General features: G+C 46.5%; 2 protein-coding genes across 4 annotated transcripts in view; both read right to left on the bottom strand.

Moving 5' to 3' along the window:
- Nucleotides 1-7,741, bottom strand: part of gys2 (glycogen synthase 2) — a 16,620-nt gene extending 8,879 nt beyond the window's left edge. Inside the window, exons 1-9 of the mRNA XM_080491548.1 lie at nt 7,548-7,741; nt 4,644-4,825; nt 3,224-3,415; nt 2,963-3,148; nt 1,332-1,476; nt 1,088-1,205; nt 857-977; nt 591-697; nt 115-174 (exon numbers count right to left, since the gene is read on the bottom strand). Coding sequence (XP_080347674.1) covers nt 115-174; nt 591-697; nt 857-977; nt 1,088-1,205; nt 1,332-1,476; nt 2,963-3,148; nt 3,224-3,415; nt 4,644-4,825; nt 7,548-7,671 — 1,235 coding nt within the window. The 5' untranslated portion in view covers nt 7,672-7,741. The remainder of the gene's footprint in view (nt 1-114; nt 175-590; nt 698-856; nt 978-1,087; nt 1,206-1,331; nt 1,477-2,962; nt 3,149-3,223; nt 3,416-4,643; nt 4,826-7,547) is intronic.
- A 7,986-nt stretch (nt 7,742-15,727) lies between these two features.
- Nucleotides 15,728-24,884, bottom strand: LOC308127239 (L-lactate dehydrogenase B chain). 3 transcript variants are annotated; one of them, XM_080492139.1, is made up of 9 exons: nt 23,373-23,716; nt 22,687-23,281; nt 21,489-21,625; nt 20,536-20,653; nt 20,261-20,434; nt 20,010-20,183; nt 17,861-17,978; nt 16,378-16,501; nt 15,728-16,245 (listed from the first exon to the last, which is right to left on the bottom strand). In XM_080492139.1, the coding sequence occupies exons 3-9, from the start codon at nt 21,615-21,617 to the stop codon at nt 16,078-16,080; spliced, it is 1,005 nt and encodes a 334-aa protein (XP_080348265.1). In that variant the 5' UTR covers nt 21,618-21,625; nt 22,687-23,281; nt 23,373-23,716; the 3' UTR covers nt 15,728-16,077. The 3 variants fall into 3 exon arrangements, with proteins under 3 accessions (XP_080348265.1, XP_080348264.1, XP_080348266.1); XM_080492138.1 differs by lacking the exons at nt 22,687-23,281; nt 23,373-23,716 and adding an exon at nt 24,394-24,884; XM_080492140.1 differs by having other exon boundaries at nt 22,687-23,720.
- Nucleotides 24,885-25,711: the final 827 nt, after the last annotated feature.

Raw genomic sequence — 25,711 nt, 5'->3', positions numbered from 1 at the left:
TCACTGGTGGAGATCGTGGGAACACGGCATGGGAGAGACCAGAACTTTCTGCTGTGACAGGTGACAGTTAAATCTGTAAAACAAACGGGTTCACTGAGTGTCTTCATTACTCACGTCAACAGAGCGTCGTACAGTTTTTTACCAAACTTCTCCTTCACGGTGTGAGCTGTGTCCCTGAGGGAGACAATGGAACGTCTTAGAGAATATTTTAGAGTTATATCAAATACAGGCTCCGGTGAACAGCGATGGAAGTGACCAGAGGTACAAACTACAAGGAGGAGGAAGTGTGTGACAGAACAGGTTTGATTTATGGCGTATCAGACTTAAAGGTTAAGGGTCTGCTCCGGTCCCAGAACAGCAGGAACCACCAGATACCTTCAGGGGTCTTCTGGAGTCTCGCAGCCTTACATCGTCCAATAAAAGCTTTTGTCATTCTAAAGTTTATGAAGTCGAGTAATGAACTTATAAGACGGTTAAAGTCTTTGTCTTTAGGAGCCGTCAGCAGGTCATCGTGTGTCCACTGGACATCTGTGTCTCGCTTCATGTACAGTAATGATTGAAAATTTTCAGGCAGTAGTAGCAGGTCATACCAGAGCTGTTTGCGTACCGCCTGCCCCTTCAGCGACTCCACGTTGAAGTTGTTGGTTTTTGCCGGCATGATGAAGAAAACAACCACCGTCACATCGCTTCTGTTCATCTGTGGAGAGTCAGAGTATTCATGGACAGGATCAGTGAAACACCTGGACCACCAGATACCTGAACCACCAAACACCTGGATCACCAGATACCTGAACCACCAAACACCTGAACCACCAGACACCTGAACCACCAGCTGCAAGCACAGAACCGTCCTCACCCGGAGCAGGTAATTCAGTCTAGACAGCGACTCCAGGAAGATATCAGCCCCCTTGTTGGAGAACTCATAGCGTCCAGCAATGAAGAAGAAGAGGGTTTTCTCCAGGTTGAAGTCCAGGTGACTGCCAGCGATAAACATTGACCAATCAAAACACGATGTGACACGACGTCAATCAGTAAAGAATTTGACAGCCTTGCTCATATAAACAGGTAATATGTTGGTGATTCAGACCCGTAGAAGTGTCCTCGCACAAACTCCTGGATGCGGACTTTACTGGTGGAATGCAGGTTCTGAAACTCGTGCATGGCGGAGAACTTCTTCACATTCAGTCCGTTGGGCGTTACCACGTCTGTCACCAGACGACACAGCAGAGACGGTCAGGAGAAAGTGTTTGTTCTGGTTCCTCCGATGGAGGAACGACTACACGCACTGGGAAGGTTTGCTGGAGGGAGGAGCTGATGATGAAGATGCTCACCTGGCAGGCGGTGCAGCATGTGGTTGGCCTCCACCGCCGTGATCTGAGACACTGTGGTGAAGACGTGAGCGCAGTGGACGGCTGCTCGCTCCAGACAGTACCGGTGGTAGATCTGCCGCTCGCCGGCCTCCTTATCAATATCAAACTACGACACACACACACACACACACACACACACACACACACACACCTTTTAGCCCCTCTGTCGTGGCGTCCTGCAGCTGTCAGTAAACTTTCTTATCTGAGTTTTAACGTTGCTCTGATCTTTCATCTTTTACTTTGAACTTCTGAATGTGAGTCTTTCATCAAATATTGGTTGGGTAGTTTTTCAACGAAGAGCTGCATCGTATGCAAACAATAAACAGAGATAAAACTACCTGACAAACTAAAACGGCTTTTCAAGTGAAAACAGAAAACTTTTGTTGCGTTTTGAAAGTCAACGTTTCTCTGAGCCACTGAAAACATAACTTTTTTTTAAAGTGTCTCCACCAGAAGAAGTCTTTCAAATCTGCTCCATAAAAGGTTTGACTTCTGCACAGAGAATAAACCGACACATCGAAACCAGACCATCTCCACTCATTTCCAAAACCACAGTTTCCCAAATCCATCACTCCAAAGTCCAGAAGTTTACAAACAAACAAGGATCTGTGTCCATCAAAGTGTTTATGTTTCCTGACTGACGTCATCTTGGGAAACCTGCTGCAAGGGTTTCTGGGATATGAAAGATGGATGTTCTGTGAAATTTAACCGCTGGAAATATGAGTTTGTCTGAGTATGAAGAGGAATTTCCTTCAGAAAGGTTTTGACAACATATTAGAGATAAACATCAACAACTAAGACTGAATCCTAAATGTTTTCATTTTTCCTCTGGGGATTCTGGGAGAGGAACTTTCTAGAAACGCTCTGTCTCCGTGGAAACGGAGGAAGCACTGGACCTGGTCCTGGTTTTGATCCTGGTCCTGGTCCTGGTCCACCAGGGCCATAGTAACTAGTTGCCCAGTAGCATGCTAACCAGCCTGGTTAGTAGTTAAATCAGTCGTTTCACGCTGAGTGAAACTTTTCTTCTCTTTCAGTTTGTTGATTTATTCTGACTTTCCTGCTCAGACATTTTGTTAAACACAGTAAAGGCACTTTGACGTCCATGTGGAGAACCTGGGAGGTCGGAGCCCTCGGTATAGCGAGCGCTGGGCTGCCGAAGTTTCTCTGAGTTCAGATCGACTTGAGGTCCACCTGTCAATTATTGACGAGTCAGCGAGCGACCTTTAGCTTCACACTGACCTTCAGGATACGAGCCAATTACAGCGCTCGCTGCAGCCCCACACACACCACTAATTAAGCTCTGAGTGGCTGTAACAGGCTGAACCTTTGAAATCAATGTGACAGCAGCAGGAAGTCTGTGAGGTGATGGGACCACTGGAATCCATTACTGTAATCTGAATACTTCTGCTAGTAAAGAGCTGGAGAGGGATTGATACTGCATCTTCCTCCTCTAACATCCAGGCTATAGAGCATCTTCCTCCACCCTACACACACACACACACACACACACACACACACACACACACACACACACACACACACACACACACACACACACACACACACACACACACACACACACACGTTCATACTTTTCCCAGGTTGTTGTAGAAGTCAGCGTTGCCGGCACACAGGTATCGTCCCAGCAGCGTGGCGTGCGTGGTGAACACTGTCGCCATGGGGATCTTGCGGGAACGAGCCAGGATGAGGCCCGGCCCGGCCTGCCACTCGTGGAAATGGCCGATGACGTTGGGTTTGTCTCCCAGGTTGTCGGTGAGCTGAGGGACAACAGAGGTCAGAGGTCAGACGTCACGCCTTCTTGATTAATGACTGAGTTGACGCTACGTGTCCACCTCTTTGAAGAACCAGGCGATCAGCGAGCCCATGATGAGGGCGTCGTTGGCCTCACGGTCCTGGTACGGCAGGCCGATGTGGCAGGTGTCCCACAGGTCCCCCTTCCAGCGGTCCAGGTTCCAGGCCGCTGAGCCGATGTCAAATAGGATGACGTACGGGCTTCCCTCGATCAGCCAGCGGCCGAAATGGACCTGCAGCAGACAGAACAGGGTCAACACATCAGGGTCCTGGACCGCAGCCTAGGAACCAGTCAGACAGAACAGGGTCAACACATCAGGGTCCTGGTCCACAGCCTAGGAACCAGTCTATTCTCTCAGTTTTGACGTTGGTAATCTGAAGCAGCTCTGGAGTCCAACACGCACCAACAGTCAGGTCAGATTTGTGTTTTCTAGTATCTGTGTCCAACTGAGTCTTTCAGGTTCTCAGTCCATGAGCTCCATCTAGTGGTCACAGCTCAGTAAGTCTCTGAGCTTCAGAATCAAATACTCTATGAATCCCTGAGAAACTCTTGTACGTAGAACGTGGAACTTCTTCTTTCCAGCGTCAGAGTGTGGAGGACGTGTGTCCACAGGACCTGCTGAAGCCGCGAGAGCACGTGGAAGTAGTTCATGAATGAAAGACTGAATATAAAACTGAAAACAGTATAAACAGTGAATAATTCCTCCCGACCTCGATCTGGAGACAGGAACTCGAAGGCTTAACACTGGTAACTTTTGATTGACATGATGGAGAAGCATTTAAATAGAAGACGAGAGTGATGCCACCACCTCCACATATGGTAACCCTGACTGTAAGAAGTTGGGCCTTGTGAGGGGAGGTCGTGGCTGAGTCCAGTGTGTCGAGGGTTGACTCTCGCCAGCGAAGCACTGAAGCCTTCAAATCTCTGACAGCATCTCGAAACCAAACGTCCACGGCTGGCTGGAAACCGCTGGATTTCATTCAGCAGAAATTCTCTCCAGTTTTTTGTGTATTTAAATCAAAATACTTTTTTTTTTTTTGTTAATATTGACATGGGCTTTTATATTTGTTCTTGTAGAAACTTGAGTTGTTGGAATTGCTCCTCTGCTCAGTTTGTGCAGGATTACACCAGATTAAGAAATGTTTTTGAGACCATCACAGTGTGTCTGTCATTTATTTTACAAGGTCTTAGCTTGTTAATCGAAGTGGACTTGATTTAGCTATTGAAGATAAATCAAACCAAGTCTCGGATCAGTTGAAATGAAAGTGTAGGGACCGTGCGCTCATCAGTGGAACAGGAGGTGAAGCTCTGCGGCTTAGGGTTAGGGTTAGGGTTGGGCTTAGGCTTAGGGTTAGGCTTAGGCTTAGGCTTAGGCTTAGGCTTAGGCTTAGGCTTAGGCTTAGGCTTAGGGTTAGGGTTAGGGTTAGGGTTATTAGACTGAACGCTGAGTCTCGTCTGACCTGGCAACCGTTGTGGATCAGGGCGTCCATGGCCTTCCTGACGGCGGCGTTGGGCGGCTCGCAGTCCTCCACCTGAGTCTTGTAGTTGTGTTCGTAGTACGGCCCCATCATGTAGTAGTTCTCCCCCCACTCGTCCACCGTCACCTTGGCCTTGGTCTGGATGACGGTGTAGATTCCTCCGACTGCGGGAACAACGGCAACCGGTTGATTTCCTGCATCAGTGTTCTGAAATACCTTCGACGCGACGGCGCAGCCATCATGAGCTGCCCCCGCAGTTGTTCACACACAATTTCATAACACGTGGGATTGTTTTTCAGAAGGAAACAGATAAATATTGATGCGAGTGAACGTCAGAGGACGGTGACGTCAAAACTGCATCAGACAGGCGATATCAAAGGATCGACCTCTGAACCTCTGGCCTCCGCTGCCTGACAACACACTGGAAACCACCACGAGTCCTGGGAACAGCAGGGAGCGTCTGACATGACAACCAATATCCGCAAAACCGTCTTCAGTTTACATGATAGCGGTGTTCAACTGTATCTGTAGCTGAATTGAAGTGAATACTAATAGTGGGTCTGGATTTTAAAACTCAGAAGACAGTGTGGGGCATCGCAGAGATTCAGGAAGAAGGAAAATAGCTGGAGGATAAAACACAGCTCATGTCTCATGAGTGAAATATTTAAAATGGGTCTAAAGCTGAAATATTCCTCACTGTGATGAATTATTCAAAACACAGACCATAGTGTGTCATTCATTCACACAGGGTTTCAAAACACTAAGAGGTAAAATGGTAATACATCAAAAAGGTGTGAAGCAGAAGTGTCACGTTTTGTCATCATTTCAACAAATTCTTCACAATCAGAAGTGATTTGAATGTGTCATGTAATTCATTTTTCATTTTTTCTCTGAACTCTGGTTTCCTTCCAACAATCCAAAAACATGCATGTGAGGTTCGACTGGTGACTCTAAATTGACCCGACGTGTGAACGTGAACATGTGTGGTCTCTTTGTGTTTCTGTGATGGACTGGAGACCTGTCCAGGAGTACCTGTCCTGACCTGTCCTCACCTGTCCAGGTGTATCTGTTCTCACTTGGGCCCTGTTTACACGACAACATTTCACGCGACAACACCTAATCCGTTAAAAAAAAAAGGAGTGCGTTTACACTGCAGCAGCGGACACAGAGACAACGATGTAGTTAGTATGCCGGGCCACAGGAGGGCGCCGTTGCTTGATTTTATAATGAAACGACAGAGGAGTGTGTGCAGCACCTGACATCTGCATGGACTGATGACACATCGGATGCTATCAGGGAGAGTCTCAACTATTAAACTACTGAAATGGATGATAAAACTAGAATATGGACCGCGGGTCGTACCACTACTGGCCGCCATGTTTGTTTACAACTTTGTGAGCAGGCGAGAGGGTGAGAGATGCGCATGCGCAGTAACAGGCTCTGTAGCCTCCGGCTGTGTCCGCAGGACAGATGAGCAGCCGTGAAAGAATCTTTCCACCTTGGGAGTAGGATTAAAAACTTTGTGGATACAGTGGATCCGCACACTGGTGCCGTGTAAACGGACCCCCCCAAAGTGAAGAAAGTTTTGCGGATACACTCAAATTCGTTGTCGTGTAAACGGGACCTTGTTCTCAACTGTCCTCACCTGTCCAGGTGTGCCTCTCTTCACCTGTCCTCACCTGTCCTCGCCTGTCCTCACCTGTCCAGGTGTATCTGTCCTCACCTGTCCTCATCTGTCTTCACCTATCCAGGTGTACCTGTCCTCACCTGTCCTCACCTGTCCTCACCTGTTCTCACCTGTGCAGGTGTATCAATCTTCACCCAGAGTAAGCTGGGATTGGTTCCAGCACTCTGCGACTCTGAACAGGATGAAGCGATATAGATGACAGATGAATGGATTTCTTCTGTTCTGGCCATTAACTTTTTTATTTTTTTGGTTTTATTGTTTGTTTGTATGAAACAGGAGGAAGAAAGAAGATTTCTACTTTCCCAATAAAAAGTATTTGATTTGAACGTAACCCTTTTTATTTCATGACACGTGTCTTTTTTCATTTTATTGTCATACTGAATTAACAGTATCAGTAAAGCTTTATTAGTGTTGTTGTTGTTGTTGTTGTTGTTGTTGTTGTTGTGTGTCTTGCAGGCTGAACCATTTTCAACCCAAGCTTAAGAAATTACCCAGAATTTTGACTTTAAAATCTTTATGATTTTTTTAAAATAAGGAAGCGAGAAACGGGAGCTTCATCTTTATCATTAACGTCAAAAGTTGAATATCAGGTGAGATATTCAACTGATTAGTGAAGCCAGCACTTTAATTTGAAAGGTGAAATGATGGTGTCTTTTCATGGTGGCAGGTGCAGTGAGTGAAGGTCAGACCTCCACATTAAGTCCGAATCTACAGCTTCAGCTTCCTCTCACATGTGGACATCACCTTCCACGTATCTGCAGCTTAATGTTTAACTCTTCACAGACTCTTGCGTCACACTCTGGATTTTAATATTTACTCTGAAAGGCCACGAGTGACTTTTACAAAAAATCTGACTGATGACCCCAAACACACCATCAGAGAGCTGGAGCCGTGTTCATCGCCCGTCTGTCCTCATGCTGATTGATCCTAAAGAAACAAACACTTAAATATTCTACAGGCGAACGAAACAGATGAAGCGCGACAATAAAACCAGCCAACAGAAAGAGTGGATTCTGTGCAGGTCGTCCGTCACAGAGAGGAATAATATAAACCAACGCCAACACGTTTCTACACCGCAGGAACAAACCCACACAGACACGGTGAGAACATGCAAACTCCCGGAGCCTGGATTCAAACAGTGCCAGGTGACGGTGCTCACCACTGCACCGCTGGAAGTACTGCTATGAGACCAGGCTGACCTTTGTTGGTGACCTCCCAGGCCACCTCGAACAGCAGCAGGTCCTCCACAGGAAGCTCGTCCTCCTCCCAGGCCGGCAGCAGCCCGCTCAGGGACGTCATGGACAGGGACCGGGACAGCGGCATGGTGGGAGTCCGACTCAGGAGCTCTGTGATGTCTGAGGACTCGGTCCGTCACTCAGTCCTCACAGGAGACAACAGGACAGATGAGAAGGAGCCCAGCAAACAGAGGGACCGCCCACAGAGGGCGCTGACCTCACACACACACACACACACACACACACACACACACACACACACACACACACACACGCACCGCCGTTCTTGGCTCTCTGCCAGCCATTTCTCTACTTTGAGTCTGTCTGGAGAAGTCATCCTCAGAAGAAAAGCCTTTTCTGCTACTTCAACCTTTGACCTCTTCCTTTTGGTCATGATCCAAAGTTTATGACCCTAGTGAGGGTGGAGATGATCTACAGTGAGGGTAGAGATGATCTACAGTGAGGGTGGAGATGATCTACAGTGAGGGTGGAATTGATCCACAGTGAGGGTGGAGATGATCCACAGTGAGGGTGGAGATGATCCACAGTGAGGGTAGAGATGATCCACAGTGAGGGTGGAGATAATCTACAGAGGGTGGAGATGATCTAAAGTGAGGGTGGAGATGATCAACAGGTGGAGGTGGGAACTGAGAGCGACCAGAAAACAGAGCTCCTTTCCACTGCAACGGGACAGAGACAGTCTTGTTACTGTGACCGTCTGTCCAAAACAAATCTCAGGACACTAAAGGCCTCAACCTGACGGAGGCTCTCCATCTTCCCCTGAAACATGAAGTTGGCCTTGGAAGAGCTGCTCCAGCTAGCGAAGCTCTTCACACTCACTGTGGGTGAGAACCGACCGTGGATGTCAGAGGTTCTCATATCATGGAGCCAGAAGACCAACATTCCCTCCTCCAGCTCCCCCGCATGACACCACCTGACCTCCTGACCTCCACGTGTCCATGAACACAGAGCGAACGATGCCCTGTCTCAGCAGGGCCTGATACCCCTGAAATGGGTGGAGCTTGCTGACAAACAGAAGTAACCCTCAGACGACGGTGACGGTGTGAGGAAGAGGAAGAGGAAGAGGAAGAGTTGACGAGAAGAGGAACCCTTCAGACTCTTCAGTACCGGAGTCCCTCCCACAACATCTCATTGGTCAATGTTACAACCCATTTCCAAATTTGGAGAACGCATTGACCCCTCCTAATCTGTGTTAGAGGGGAAAGTTCATCCTCTTCTTCAGCCTGGACACAATCTGCTTTGGTCTCTTTATCTGTGTAAACAACTGGTCACAGTTGGCTTTGCACTTCCCTGATATGGTAGATCCCATAGAGCGGCACGTTTTGATCACTGAGGGCCAATTTAGAAACCCAACATTGATCTTCCAAAGAAACATTCACCCCCTTGAAACATGAAACCATTTTTCCAAATAACAAAAAGTGGATTACCAAGGACATGAAAGCTTGCTTAGTAAAAAAAACAGCTAAACTGCTCCCTCGCCTGTTTCAACAACAGCATCACACCAGCAACCTGGACTCCTGAAACCCTCAGCTCTCCTCTGACAGGCTCAGAGGCAGGGTGCTCAGGGAAGCTCCACCCAGCGAGGTGGGCTGTTATCCAGACTGTTCCGGCACCTCCTGGACGCCGGCATCGTCCCCAACCGGTGGAGGGAATCCAGCATTGTCCCATTTCCAAAGCAGACATGAGCCAAAGATCTGAAGGACTCCAGAGCAGTGTCTCTGACTCAATCCTGTGTATGGACAGAGCAGAACTTTACTGTCAGACAAACCTGATCCACTCCAGTTTGCTTACAAGGCAAAACGAGGGCCTGAGGATGAAGCCTCATGCTTATTCTCACACACACACACACACACACACACACACACACACACACACACACACACACACACACACACACACACACACACACACACACACACACACACACACACACACACACATCCTTTGTATGGTCTTCTCATCTGCTTTTAACACTGTTAACAGAAACACTTTGATCTCCAGGTCCAATCCACTTTGATTGTATTCATAAAGGACCACATGTGTTTTGAAATGGTTTTAAATCCAGTTTAATGATTTTAAGGACATGGCTGCCCCAGGGTGTGTCATGTCGCTCTGCGTCTTCTTCAGCGTTTTTTTTGTGCTTTTAGTGAGTCACAGCACCCCTATAGGTCACACCTGGAGTTACCGCTTATCCATAGACCTCGTCTACAGATGTCGCCAAAGACCAGGAGACAAAGATTCATCCTTTCAAAGCGATGCATGGTTGGTTATAAACTAACAACTAGAATTCAATGCTGGCTGCCAGAAATGCTGCTGCCCTTGGGCCACAGTCTGAGAACCTTTGTCACAGAGGCTGGAACGCCAACGTTTATCAGACACACATTTTGAGTGCCGGAGCTGCTCCAGGTAGTTAGTTACCAACCAGCTCCTCAAAGAACCAAAACGTGAACTGGTGAAGACACGTGAAGATATGTGGTCATATCTGCCCCCATGTGAGGGAGGAACGTCCCTCAGTTCAGGACGTCCACCTGAAAGTCTCCTGACTCTTCGACAAGTCTTCAGTGGAGGTCAGTGGACGGCCAGCCCTGCAGAGCACCACCTGAGCCAGACCCTCCGACCTGCTGGACAAATCTTCGCCGCAGTGAAAGAGCCTGACAACCTTCTGGAACCGTATCTCGCAGTTGGACTTCATGGACATCCAGAACCCAGTGAGGTTACTGATCGTTCCACACCGTCATATGATCGTTTTCAGACCATACTTCTTGTACTACATGTAGAGTCTATCTGGATGAGCTGTTCTTGGTCCTGGGACATGCAGGACCGTACTGGTCCTCTACAACCATAGAAGTGTGTAGAAGTCTTTTTGGATGTCTGTTTGGACTGATGAACGATGTCTCCCCCCCCACAAGGACACAAACCAGCCACACTGATCCGCCGTCCTCTGTGAATCATTGGAGCGTTTCAGCTCTGGATGTTTGTGCCTCCAAATGTGGAAATAATTCATGAAGCAGCTCATCTCACATCATCAGTGGTTTCATCACCGTGAAACAGCCGTGATTCCACCATTTACCAGCAGCGCTGCCACATTATGTGCATGATGCACGCTGACCCGCCGCCATTTCCACGAACAGCGAACGAACGAAGCCTTTCAGCGCCGCCGGCAGCGGACGGCGCCGCAATTTAGCAGAGCAGCGGCGCGAGCGGCCGTGATTGGCTGCCGGCTGCAGGTCGGCGGGGTCACCTGGTGGAGGACATAAAGCCCGGCGGGACGGAGCGAGAGCAGCCGTGCGGATCTGAGGCTGTGAACATGAGGCTGGCGGCGCTGGTCCTGGTGTGTGTGCTGATGGTGGCAGAGGACGGGCGCAGCGTGGCGGCGGCGCCGCTGTTCGAATCCGCACAGAGGACGCACACCACAGGTGAGACTCCTCCACAGCTTCACTCTCATTGATTCGTCTTGGAAAAACAGGCTGGTTTTATTTCTCCAATGGAAGGAACTTTATGCTCGTCACAACAAAACTTTCATTTAATTTAAAAACTCTTTGTTTTTATCAAAATCCATTCAAAACACAAAATGTTCATTTTTAAATACAAACTTTTCTCTTTAGGCTTTTTCCTGAGGGATCGTTCAAGTTTTTATTTAATATTTAATTTAAATTACGAGTGAGATGACTGTTATTATCAGTGCTTTATAAATATAACTTAATTCAATTAATTTGTATTTTGATTAATTGTATGAATGCATACAATGCAGACTCTGTGTGGCTTCAGTTGAATGAAACTGAATTGTTTTCTAGTTTCACACATTCAGTCAGATTTCACTCCACTTTCAGTATCAGTGCTTTATATTGAGGTCAGTCTAATTTAATCCAATTTTGAAGCATTTCACTTCATATATTGAGTGTAAGTCCAGCATTTTCCGTGTTTAAATGCATTAAAGAAAACCTTTGATAAATCAAACTCTGGTTCAGGAGGAGGAGGGAGACAGGAGACAAGAAATAAGGCAAGGCAAGGCAAGGCAAGGCAAGGCAAGGCAAGGCAAGGCAAGGCAAGGCAAGGCAAGGCAAGGCAAGGCAGATTTTCTTAAAGAGCACCATTCAAACACAGGGCAATTCACAGTGCTTAAGAGACAATAGGAACCCCCACCCCTACCACCCCCACCCCCACCCCCCCTCAATGAATGAGTGTGTGTGTGATGTTTGTGTTGGGGACAGGGATGGAGATGGATGGTTTTTTTTGTCATTTTTTTTATTCTATTTTGTTTTTCTTTTACTTACTTTCTTTAATCTTTTCATTTCTTTCAGTAACTAATCTTGTCTGGTTATGTCTGTTTTCTTTTTGTTTGTTTGTTGTTGTTGTTCCCTTACCTTTAAAAAAGAAGAAGAAGAAGACGAAATTACCACAGACCATCTCAACTGACCAGTAAAACTGTACAATTTCACCTGTGAAATTTAACTGATTAAAATTAGGAGACACTAGGAAAGCGACCAGTGTGAACCCAGTCCAATACTGCAGAAAAACTATGAACTCCAGGAGACTGATCCCGAGTCTAACTAGTCTAAACCTGGACCCAAATCTGGACTCCACTCCAGACATCTAGTTTAAACCGCGGCCAAACGCAAGACAACCGGATCATATTCCAGAAACTTCTTCTGAACCTGGACTGAACCCCAGGGAACTGGGCGGACCGCAGACCACCAGACTGAACCCTGAATTACAGAGAAGAAGCATAAAACCAGTTTAAAGTAAAGAAAACCGTCACAAGCCCGTCGAAACTCCAGAGAATCAGTATTAACCCTCCTTCAAAGTCAATAATACTCAATAATACTCAATAATACTCAAACTAAATACAAGATCTTCTCTCTGGACTAGTCCAAGTCTTTCAGGAGACTTTAACTGGTCCTGGAGCAGCAGTCAGGGTTGCCAGGTCTGTGGGACTGGACGTTTTTCAAGTGTGTTTTTAGGCAGACATTCTCTGTACTCTATTATATAAATAATGTTCTATAAATATGAAAAAAAAAGAGAAAATATCCAAACTGAAGAGGCAGATGAAATTGAACTGACAGAATAATGAGGGAGGACATTGTCAGTCGCTTCACATTGAAACAGTTTATTTAACTATTTCAGTTTTACTGTAAATATGATTTGCATTCACCAGCTGTGTGTTTGGTTCTGTACTTTATTCTGGTCTTTTCCTGGTTTTCTCTCTCAGATCTGGCAGCCCAATATATTCTTGAGCTCGATGCGAAAACAGTTTTTTTTAAATGTTTAACAGACGAGTTATTACTCCTTGTGACTTTAAACCTTTTGATTGAGGAGATGATTTTAGAGGATGAAGCTTCTGAGCAGGTTGAAGCTGCAGACCCACATTCTGTGTCAGAACTGATGTCTCCACCCTCTGATGGAGTAGTTCCCGCCGCTGCATTTTTAACCCTTCCCTGCCTGTCTGCCCTCCAGGGGCGGCCCTGTCTGTGCTGAGGAGACGGGGGTCCAGGGACCTGGTTCTCGAGGACCCCGGCCTGTGCTTCACCCTCAGGGAGAATGAGGAGCAGTGGCAGCTGCTGTGCAACGAGCGCCGGAGCAAATTCAACTTCAACCCTCTGAGCCTGCGCTTCGGGAAGCGCTACGTCTACAGGAGAGCCGTGAAGAGAGCCCGGACCAACAAGCTGTCCCCCTTCTACCAGGAGGTTCCCACCTGAAGGACCGCCTGGGGTCCACAGGCCAGGACGTTTCCTCCTGGTCCCCCCAGGCCAGGACGTTCCCCCCTGAGATTCCTCCAAAACCGTCAGAAGTCGAAGCTTTTCCATTTGTGTGAATAAAACTTTTGTACCGACTCACTTCTGTTTGGTGGATCTGACCGAACTCACCCAGACAAAATAACCTCGAGTCAACTTTCACTTTCAGAGAAACATGTTCGAATGAGCAAGGAAAGTTACTTTAAAGTAAAATCACATCTTGCCTGTACTTTTATGGTAAATTCACCAGAAGGGGGCGCTGCAGTGTTTTTTACTGAGGTGAAATATTCTCATTATATCCTGTTAAACACGATGACTCGTTCTCATTGCACATAGCACATCTGATCCGCGTTATAAATATGAAAACACTTGATGTGGAGATCGATTATCAAATATTGATCAAACATAATAAATAAATATATGAATGAATAAATAAATGAACAAATAGTTCAAACGTTTAAAAAGTTAGAACAAAATTTAAAAAAATTAACTTTTTTATCAATTTAAGTCAAACACTGTTTGTTGGTATAGTACCAATAACAACACATCTCAACACACTTTTACAGAGAAACAACATTTCTCTTTTCCTTTCTTTCTTTCATTCAGTCACTTATTCATGTTAAATCTTGTCGTATTAAACCTGATCTGGTTCCAGTTCTCTACATAAACGCTGATCCCAGACTGAGTTTATGAACGTTTGACCGTATAGGAAACAAACCTCCATCAACTTTGTGACGTTTGATTAAATATTTGTTTCTAGTTTATGTTATTTCGAGTTTAGCTGAAGATTTCACCTGATTAGATTGGAGCTGGTCTATTTTCCATGACACCGCGTGGCTCCAACGTTATATCGTCTTCAACAGAAACAGTGTAGCAGATTATAGAGTTCATTCAGGACGAAAGAGATTAAAAAACAACAAACACATTTTAGATACATGTAATTTAAAAAAAGGAGCAGGGAGGACAAACTGAGGACCAAAGTACATCAGAAGGTTTTGTAAGAAAAGGGGATCATGGTGATTCAAAATAATGTTGAAGATAAGAGTTGAAAACCACACACACACACACACACACACACACACACACACACACACACACACACACACACACACACACACACACACACACACACACACACACACACACACACACACACACACACACACAGACACTCGTATTCCATCATAAAATCCTCCTGGATCAGAACCTCATGTCTGCTCTGAAGGATCACCGAGTTTTCATTATTCCAAAAACCATCAATAGAAGTTCATCTACTGGAGATGAGGGTCCTCATCCAAGATGGCCACAACACGGCCTCTTCATCTCCAACTGTCAAACTGACAACATGTCCATGTTTCTACTGACAACCTGTCCATATTCCTACGGACATGTCCATGTTTCTACTGACAACATGTCCATGTGTCTACTGACAAGCTGTCCATGTCTCTACTGACATGACCATGTTTCTACTGACATGTCCATGTGTCAACTGACAACCTGTCCATGTCTCTACTGACATGTCCATATTTCTACTGACAACGTGTCCATGTTTCTACTGACAACCTGTCCATGTCTCTACTGACATGTCCATATTTCTACTAACAACGTGTCCATGTTTCTACTGATGTCTACAGTTTAAAGCACAGGTCTATTTAAGACTCATGAGATTTTTGGTCCTTTAATAATTTTCTATTTTATTGTTATGAAATGTGTTTAAAATAACCAAACTAAGACCTGTCTTGAGCCGACTCTGGCCTGGACCAGGGTGACCCCTGGGAGCTCTGGCTCCGGCTGGCCCCCTGGTGTCTGGAACTATTTGCCACTCAGGACAACCTGTCTGGGTCGGCTGGTGGGGCTGCAGCCTGGTGTTCTCAACTCGCCCTCCCGGGTCGTGAGGCGCCTCTGGGGGTTGGGTGGTGTGCCTCCCGGCTTGTGGTGTTTCTCTCTCCTCCTTTGGTTTCACCTACAGGGTGGAGCGTCACTCCGGGTCGGGACTCAGTGAGGTGTGGTTCATTTCATTGTGAATAAATCTAATTTTGGAATCATACTTGCTGTTCAATGAGCACAAAGATGAATTAAATCTCAACTGTTCTGCCTCAAGTACTCTGAAACTGTTCAGGCTTTACTGTTAATTTTGGTCATTGCTATCAATTTAACTATTAGTTCAAATTAATAGTTTAGTATAACTTATAGACTGGCGATCACTTCCTGTTAAGCAGGCGGTCCTTCCATGCATACCAGATTCTTTTTCAAACTAAAATTTATCATTGATATTCATTAATCATTAGGTAGCCAACCTGCCCATAAAGTACACAATGGTATTGTGTTCCTAACCGTGTTCCAGAGGTTCTGGACTCACTCACACTTTTACAAACACTCGTGTGGACGCAGCAGTCTTCACACCAGGTTGAGCTTTATTGAACGACGTGTTGCTGTGACAGTTTAAACAACATGTGAGCTGCAGCTTCGTCTTTCCTCGGCGCAAACGCCTCCTCTCAGCGAGTCTCTGGTTCTGGTTCTGGTCCGGGTCCGGAGGGGGGGGCTGGTCGTACTTGAAACCAGTCACATGAGTCCATACACACAATGGGACACGTCTGCTAACACCAACAGTAACATCAGCTTTGTAGTTTAAAGGAGGAGAAGTGAGAGAAAACAGCTCCTTCAGCGTGGAGTCACTCGAAAGAGGAGAGGGAGCTACAAAAGGAGTGTGTGTGTGAGTGTGTGTGTGTGTGTGTGCGTGTTCAGATGTCCTTCAGGTCCTTCTGGATGCCCCACAGCGTGTCGGCGCTCTTTTTCAGCTGGCCCACCTCCTCGCTGTTCAGAGTCATGTTGACCACGCTGCTCACGCCGCTGCTGTTCAGGACACAGGGCAGAGACAGGAAGACCTCCTCCCCGATCCCGTACATGTCCTGCAACACACACACACACACACACACACACACACACACACACACACACACACACACACACACAGTCAGCACGCTGCCTGAGGGTGCGTGTGTGTGTGTGTGTGTGTGTGTGTGTGTGTGTGTGTGTCGGACCTTGACCATGGTGGAGACCGGGTGCACGCGGCTCATGTTCTTCACGATGCTCTCCGTCAGGTCGGCCACGCTCAGCCCGATGGCCCAGTTGGTGTAGCCCTTCAGCTTGATCACCTCGTAGGCACTGAGACGGAATCACAACAGGCAAGGTCACCAATGTCAAAGGAAGGTCGTCTGTCTCAGTCTCAGCTCCTCCTTCTGGTTCTTCGCATCACGTGACTCGTGTCCTCGTCGGTTTGTTCACTGAATCAGTTTGTCAAGATTTGGTTCATTTCACAAGAAGTCGATCGTATCGCAGCCAAAGTGATCAGATTAACTAACCTAAGGTTAAAATCAGAGTTTAGTTTTAGTTTCAGGGGATTCGGTAATCCCTGGACTCTGGCCCAGACTCCCGCTCCGTCACTCGACTCTGATTGGCTGACGGAGGCTCGCCCAGGAAATGAAGATGTACTGCTCCACAACGGCGTCCGATTGTTAAGAGTCTGATCCATGGAGCGATATCGCTCCAGACCGCAAACGGCCTGTTGGGGGCGACGGTGAGCAAAACAACACGGAGTCAGGCTGAACAAATCGCTTTGCAAAATAAAACTGACGTTTCCATAAACTTCTTAATCTGTTCCTCTTTAGTTATGTTTCTTTATATAAAGCGTCTTTAGTGGCCAAAAAGCGCTCTACTAGTTTGATGTATTAAAATAAATAATAATAAATAATAATTACTGTGAGCTGATCTAATTAATGAGCGTTAATGTTTAAGGGACAGAGGAAGTCGCATTGAACTGCTGGTCATAGTAATTAGTCCTGTAAACCTTCAAAAGAGTCAGAGAACTTCAAAACATTCACATTCTTCAAAAATACATACGTGTTACGATTGTGTGAGGTTATTGTGAAGCCTCTTTGTGATGTGAAACTAATATCTTTACACGTGTTTTTTATCGTTACATACACATATATATGTCATGTAACGTCTTCTGCATGAATAACAATAATAGTACCTGATTTGGAAATAAAATTATATTTAGCAATTTCAAAGACTGACACAATAAAATAGCAATATATTTTATATATAGCAAATAGAAGATGAATGGGTAGAGTTAATACTCAGGCCTAATTAATTATCATTTTATACCAATGTGTGTGGAGCAGGAAGTGGCACAGAGAAAACCTATAAATACAGTTTGAACTGGAGACAAACATCTGGACTGCAGTGGACTGCAGGATGAACAGATTATATGAGATCATTAAAAGAAGGAGATAAAAACCGAGTTATTATGCAACATCTTCTCAGTTTCATGTGATGTGAAATTAATCTAATTATGAAAAACAAAACGGAGCTGAAGGAAAAATATGATTTAAAATGTTGAAATTAAACAGCTGAAAATAAAACTAATTTAAACAGAGAAACGATTCAAGAAAAGGTACATTTCAAGGTGTGTGTGTGTGTGTGTGTGTGTGTGTGTGTGTGTGTGTGTGTGTGTGTGCGTACCTGTCCACCACAGCCTTGTGTGTAGCCTTCCACTGCTCCTTGTCAGTGTCGGTACCGATGTCCGGGTTCAGCTTCTGCAGGTTCACTCCGGCGACATTGGCTCCGCTCCAGACGGGAACTGAATCCAGACAGAGAGTGATCAATGAAACCAACTGTATCTAGAGTGATCAATAAAACCAACTGTATCTAGAGTGATCAATAAAACCGACTGTATCTAGAGTAATCAATAAAACCGACTATCTAGAGTGATCAATAAAACCGACTGTATCCAGAGTGATCAATAAAACCGACTGTATCTAGAGTGATCAATAAAACCGACTGTATCCAGAGTGATCAATAAAACCGACTGTATCTAGAGTGATCAATAAAACCGACTGTATCCAGAGTGATCAATAAAACCGACTGTATCCAGAGTGATCAATAAAACCGACTGTATCTAGAGTGATCAATAAAACCGACTGTATGGAGAGTGATCAATGAAACCAACTGTATCTAGAGTGATCAATAAAACCGACTGTATCCAGAGTGATCAATAAAACCGACTGTATGGAGAGTGATCAATAAAACCAACTGTATCTAGAGTGATCAATAAAACCGACTGTATGGAGAGTGATCAATGAAACCAACTGTATCTAGAGTGATCAATAAAACCGACTGTATCCAGAGTGATCAATAAAACCGACTGTATGGAGAGTGATCAATAAAACCAACTGTATCCAGAGTGATCAATAAAACCGACTGTATCTAGAGTGATCAATAAAACCGACTGTATGGAGAGTGATCAATGAAACCAACTGTATCTAGAGTGATCAATAAAACCGACTGTATCCAGAGTGATCAATAAAACCGACTGTATGGAGAGTGATCAATAAAACCAACTGTATCTAGAGTGATCAATAAAACCGACTGTATGGAGAGTGATCAATGAAACCAACTGTATCTAGAGTGATCAATAAAACCGACTGTATCCAGAGTGATCAATAAAACCGACTGTATGGAGAGTGATCAATAAAACCAACTGTATCCAGAGTGATCAATAAAACCGACTGTATGGAGAGTGATCAATAAAACCAACTGTATCTAGAGTGATCAATAAAACCGACTGTATGGAGAGTGATCAATGAAACCAACTGTATCTAGAGTGATCAATAAAACCGACTGTATCCAGAGTGATCAATAAAACCGACTGTATGGAGAGTGATCAATAAAACCAACTGTATCTAGAGTGATCAATAAAACCGACTGTATGGAGAGTGATCAATGAAACCAACTGTATCTAGAGTGATCAATAAAACCGACTGTATCCAGAGTGATCAATAAAACCGACTGTATGGAGAGTGATCAATAAAACCAACTGTATCCAGAGTGATCAATAAAACCGACTGTATCTAGAGTGATCAATAAAACCGACTGTATGGAGAGTGATCAATGAAACCAACTGTATCTAGAGTGATCAATAAAACCGACTGTATCCAGAGTGATCAATAAAACCGACTGTATGGAGAGTGATCAATAAAACCAACTGTATCTAGAGTGATCAATAAAACCCACTGTATCCAGAGTGATCAATGAAACTGATTTTAAGTGAGAACGCATCATTTTTGTTTTTTGAAAGGTTCCGTGTTTACAATGCAACAACGTCCTGAAACTGATGTCAGTTTCCACAGAAACACTCAGAAATGGTAGTTTTCATGTTGGTCCACTAGTTGGTGCTGTTGTTAGTTTTTATAATGAAATCACACGCATGCAGCAGAAAACAACCGGCTCTAAAAGTACCAAGTTGGAGTGTTATTACATTGTTTGTGAAAATAAAAGTACCAAGTTGGAAAGTTATTACATTGTTTGTCAAAATAAAAGTACCAAGTTGGAAAGTTATTACATTGTTTGTCAAAATAAAAGTACCAAGTTGGAGTGTTATTACGTTGACTGTCAAAATAAATGTACCAAGTTGGAATGTTATTACGTTGTTTGTCAAAATAAAAGGACCAAGTTGGAGTGTTATTACGTAGACTGTCAAAATAAAAGTACCAATTTTGACTGTTGAGATTTAGATGGTTCTGTGGCAGTTCTGTCATGGTTCTGTGGTGGTTCTGTGGCAGTTCTGTCATGGTTCTGTGGTGGTTCTGTGATGGAGAACGTCAGAACCCACCGCTGGTGTCTCCGTGCTCGCCCAGCACCCAGCCGTTGAAGGAGGTGGCGTGGATCCCCAGGCGCTCAGCCATCAGGTACCGGAAGCGGGCCGAGTCCAGGTTGGTGCCGCTGCCGATGACGCGGTGCTTTGGCAGACCGCTCAGCTTCCAGGTCACGTAGGTCAGAACGTCCACTGGAGACAGGACGCCAGGGAGGTCAGAGGTCAGGTGTGTGTGTGTGTATGTGTGTGTGTGTGTGTGTGTGTGTTACCGGGGTTGGACACCACGATGAGGGTGCAGTTGGGGCTGTGCTTGATGATCTGGGGGATGATGGCCTTGAAGACGTTGACGTTCCTCTGAACCAGGTTGAGGCGACTCTCCCCCTCCTGCTGACGGACGCCTGCTGTGACGACCACCAGGCGGGAGTTCGCCGTCACCGCGTAGTCTGGGGGGTGGGGGGTGGGGAGGGGGAGGGGGGTGGTGCAGACTGTGGTTAGCATCGTGCTCCTCCAGGCGGAGCAGACCTTCACCCCTGCTGCTCTCCACCTTTGTCGGCGACGATCTTGGAGGTCTTGAGGAAGAGGCTGCCGTGCTGCAGGTCCATCATCTCCCCTTTGAGCCGGTCCTCCATCACGTCCACCAGAGCCAGCTCGTCACACAGGTCCTGCTCAGAGGAACAACGGCACCGTGAGCGTCTCAACCCACACACACCCGCTGTCTGAGCCGCTCTCCCGGATCCCAGCCGGGACTAACGGATCTGGGATCACCTAGAGCAGCCGTATGGTTCTCGATAGACGAGCCTCAGGGTCTATCGGGAACGTGAGCGCAGAACATTCTGTAACATACGGTGATTACATGAGCCTTTGCTGACATGGAAGTAGTTCTGCAAACTGCGCATGCACACTTTTTGGCAGCCTGGCATCAGCGGAGAACTCGAACGAGGAGGAGGATCGGTGCTACGAATACAAACTATTCTTTAAAATTCGTTTGAGTTTTTTTTGCACCCACTGCAAAATATCCTATTTTATCAAGCAGTTAGGTTTGCTCTTTCTCCGAGCGCTCCACACCTCCGAAAACAGAGGGTGCTCTTCTATTGGGCGGTGCTCTTCTATTGGGCGGTGCTTTTCTATTGGGCGGTGCTTTTCTATTGGGCGCTACATGGTAGCTGGACCTAGAGACTTCAGATGATCTAGAACAGGAGTGTCAAACTCAGATCCCGGAGGTGCAGCGCTGCACGTTTCCCACGTCTCTGCAGCTCGTTGTCGGTCCTCCTGTTGAACTCGGTGATGAACCATCGGGACATTCAGGTGTGCTGAAGGAGGGAGAACATGGAGAACACGGAGAACCCACAGGGCTGCACCTCCAGGATCTGAGTTTGACACCCCTGATCTAGAACAACGGGATTCTTTCAGGACGTTCTGCAGCTCAGTGTTTCTCCACGTGGACGTAGTCGTTTCTATTAAAGCCGGGACACCATGAGGACGTGTTGGAGGTCTCACCCGCAGCAGGATGCTGACGGCGCAGGCCATGCCCACCTGGCCCACCCCCACCACCGTCACCTTGTTCCTGGGGGGCTCGCTGGGGGTATCGGCCAGAGGGCTGATCAGCTTCTGCAGGACTGAAGACATGATGGCAGCTGCAGGGAGACAGAGGAGACATGGGGGGGCGTCGGACTTCAGACCTTCAGTCATCACTTCATTAGTTCCTCACCTGAAGATCACCGGATCAATAGATATGATCAGACCGTCAATAAAGGCTCAGATGTTTCATCCAGATAATCTCACAACTGGGAATAATAATACAGAATAATACAGGCAAATATAGGCAAACCTTAGTTTTGGGCCTTTAAACTCCTGCACATTTATTTTAAAGCAGTAATAATACTGTATATTATTCATTTTACTGTATATTATTCATTTTAATATCTACATCTTCAGCCTTTTGTCGCTGGAACTAAAAGTTCTTTGTCGTCGCTCTTTAAAAGTAAAACTTTACTTTTGGATCGCCAACAATTTCTAAATGTCTGGAGGTTTCTGCTCACACACACACACACACACACACACACACACACACACACACACACACACACACACACACACACACACACACACACACACACTTTTATATCCGTCGTAAAGTTCCCACACAGAAGTGTTTCCAAAGTGCCTCAGATTGTGTTTGAACGGTTTCATTGCTTTGCCAGTTGTTGTTTACGAGTCGTTTACGATTATTGTTATTGTCGTTCTGGGGGGACCACAAGAGAACCACACCACAGCTCAGGAGATGAATAGATGTCGGGCGGTCTGCGGGTAGATTCCCTGCAGCGCCGCATTACGAGTCTTAAAATCACATTTTCTCTTGTAATTATCCGCCGTATCACATGATGTTCGGCCGTCTGTTGAACCCGGGGTAGAGCGGCGGCCGCTGGCTTTCCTCCAGAAGGAGCGGTTGGTTATTTTTAGACAGTTTTTTTTCACTGATTCTGTGGTTTTATGTCGGGTCGCCGGGTTTGATGTTGAAATAAAGAGAAGAAAAAGGATCCGCGGGCAGCAGAACTTCATCTGATTGGTTTATGTGCAGGAATGTTTGGTGGTGTGTTTTGTAGGTCAGACCGTCTTTGTGCCCCCCCACCCCCCCCCCACCCCCATCCCCCTCCCCCCATCGCACACATTCAGGGAAGTGGAAACTAGAACAAACCGGTGTGAACTGTGGTCGACTGTATGAAAGGCTTCTCTCTGCTCCGAATCCTCACTTCACGCTAAACATTCATACGAGTCCCACTGGAGGGAATCCAGAAACGCACGTGAAGTCTTGTTTTACGACGTCCAGCTGACCTGGAATCAGTTCAACTTGTGGATTCCTGAAGCTTTATCAGGTGGCTGTGGGTCACTGCATGGAAACGACACGCCACTTATCAGGGACAGTCTGAAGCCCGGAAGGTTCCAGGTCACGAGCCAATCAGAAGCAACGCGCCGGCCGAGACGGACCGAGAGGAAAGACAGTCCTGGACGACGCCAGAGTTTTCTCTCGACATGAAACGGTCAAGGTAGTCGTCTGGAGTTTGTCCTCCTGAGGGAGTCGACGGGAGCGTCTTCCAGAAGAGTCCAGGGACGCTGCTGGACACAGACGGAGGACTCAACAGTCTTGTTTGCGCCGTGGGGGAGTTGATTTGTCCACCATGACCAGAGTCTCTGTCTTCTTCTGTGTTCTTGGGGGTTTATTTCTGTGGCCGTTACAGCGCCACCTACAGACCGGGCAGATGTTCATGGGTTTGAGCTGTGCTCACGGGACTCTTAAGACGGGGAGACAAAAGAAGGTTTTGGCTGATGAGGAAGACGAGTTGACGAAATTGACCACAATAGTTTGTGTTTATTCAGACACACCTGAAGTTGCTCTATCGGATTTTAAATTCTCCCTTCGCCGTCCTTCAGGGACGTGCTGCTGAGAAGCATCGCCACAGCATGATGCTGCCGCCACCGTGCTTCAGAAAGGACTCGAGTCCAAACCCTGACCCACAGAGTTCAGTATTGAAGTGGAGGACATTCCTGGTCTCACTGCGCAGATCAGCAGTGCAACACCAAACGTCCAGACCTCAATAAGTCCAACTGCTTAACGGTCAAGTTAGGACGTCTCTCAACTGTCCTGCTTCTCCAGACACCGTAGTCCTACTTAATCACAGTATCCCAAGAAACACCAGGTCTCATATACGAGCACAGAGCTTTACTGTAACTAAAGGTCGTGGTTTGGAGAGGACTGACCTTGGCCGGCGGGTGGGGGGGCTACCCTCCACCCCCTCACAGTCAACATACCTGCTGCACATATCAGATCCTTCAAGGTCAGAGAGGTCACAGGGTGGAGGGGTAATCATGAAGGGAGTAAACAGGGTGGGGGTCTCTATAGGGGGGGGGGGGGGGGTTATCAGGCCTGTATCATTTATGTAACAGTCCCTGCTTTGTCCTTCAGCCATTAAAATGCTCATTTAAACCACTAAAACTCCCATTAAGAGGTGGAAGTTCTCCCAGTCACACGCTGATTTGTGCGTTTTTTCACCTTTTGAGAAACGAGTTCACACCAGAATCAGGATGAAAACAATGAAGGTGAAAAACCTTCTCCTCTCTTCACGAGACACATTTTAACATTCAGCGCGAGGTTCAACGGGGCGAGGCCTGAAAGGCAGCAGATCTGATGGGCCGAGCGGCTCGTCGGGGTGACACGCGAACCGATAAAATGGTTCCGAGCGTCAGGCACCGAGCATCCATTGCAGCGCAGCCGCTCAGCACGCAGCGCGGGGCGGGGAGGCGGGGGAGGAGGGAGCCGGGGTAACGAGGGACAGAGAACCGCGGGGAGAGAGGAGGAGGAACCCGGGGGGAAGAACCGCAGAGCACAGATGGAGGTGACACTCACCGGCTGGACTGGAGCTGATTATCCGCTATGTGGTCCCGGTGCAGGAGGAGTTCGACTCGGTGCAGCGTCCCGGAGAGCAGGAGAGATGAAGAGAAAGGAGGAAGAGGAGGAGGAGGAGGGGCAGGGGGAGGGGGATGGGGAGGAAGAGGAGGAGGAGGGGGGGTTGTGGGCTGCCCGGGCTCAAATACCGGGAGGGAGGCCAGATGGGCGGTCACTCCTCCTCCGGATCTCACTTCTTTCCTCCACCTTCATTTTGGTTTTATCTTCTCCTTTCACTCCTTTCTTCAGTTCCAGTGTTTTTAATGTCACTGAACCGTGAGGTTGATCATCTCTGCACCATGATTGTCTTTCTGCTTTACATCCTGTGATTCTGATCCGGACCTCATGGAAGAAATATCTGGGAGAACCAACAGGGAGCCCAGAGGAACTCCTGACAGGAAGAACTATTCTAAAAGCTGTGTGGATGAACGTGTGAATGTGTGAATGTGACTAACCAATCAGAGGAAAAAACATTATTCATATTATAACACATTTGACAAAACAATGGCAGAACACATTGAAACGCTCGAACGCTGTAGTTTTCATGCCAGGCCATGTGGTGGCGCTGTAAGAGGATTTAAACTCGGGCTGCACTGATCAGCGCCAGCACGAGTACTCGCCGATACAAGTACAGAGATGAATACTTAGTAAATGTCATCAATACTTCATATGCAAACGATACGAGAAGATTACTGACGTCAAGTAGTACTCGCCAAGTTGTATCGGGATCTTTCACTTTAGATTCTAAAGAAACACTGAATCCTCCATCCTGGAGGAAAACTATGAACTGTGAACATAAAGTTCGTGTTCTTTAGTTTTCAGTTCAGAAAAGTGGGGCTTTTCCATGATCGGATGGAACCCGACACGTCATGACGACGTTTTCTAAAACTCGTGTTTTACGGACTTGCTAAGACTTTTTGTGTGAATGAACAGCGACGACACAACAAAACTTTATTTTCAACGTTGTTGCGTATGAGTATTATTGTCCATCATATCACCCTGGTTAAGTTCATTACGAAATACAGTGTTTGTCTCAGAAGCTTGAGACACTAAATACATAATGCAGTACTATGTTCTACCATGTTCCCCCACAGTACACTCATTTAGAGGTTCTGGTCTGATAATCCTACAGTTCCTTCCTGAGACATGCAAATGTCAAATTATCAGGAAATAACAGAATAACACTTAAAATAATAAGGCAGGAGGTGCTAGAGCGCACCCTGTTGGCTGGTATTGGAACTGTATCTCTACGACTACAGTAAATAGAAGGTTTTAAGAT

This window comes from Lipophrys pholis, assembly GCF_963383615.2.
Source record: "Lipophrys pholis genome assembly, chromosome: 22".
Lineage (NCBI taxonomy): Eukaryota > Metazoa > Chordata > Actinopteri > Blenniiformes > Blenniidae > Lipophrys > Lipophrys pholis.
The sequence above is the reverse complement of the archived record's forward strand: the minus strand, read 5'-3'. Positions and strand labels throughout refer to the sequence as shown.

What these genes read in the sequence shown, in the direction of transcription:
- LOC308127239 (XM_080492138.1), bottom strand. Translation starts at nt 21,617, where the DNA reads ATGTCTTCAGTCCTGCAGAAGCTGATCAGCCCTCTGGCCGATACCCCC. An exon ending in CCGTCAGCATCCTGCTGCGG is followed by an intron (nt 20,654 to 21,488) that starts GTGAGACCTCCA and finishes TCCTCTGAGCAG; the next exon opens with GACCTGTGTGACGAGCTGGC. An exon ending in CACAAGGCTGTGGTGGACAG is followed by an intron (nt 16,502 to 17,860) that starts GTACGCACACAC and finishes ATTCCGTCTCAG; the next exon opens with TGCCTACGAGGTGATCAAGC.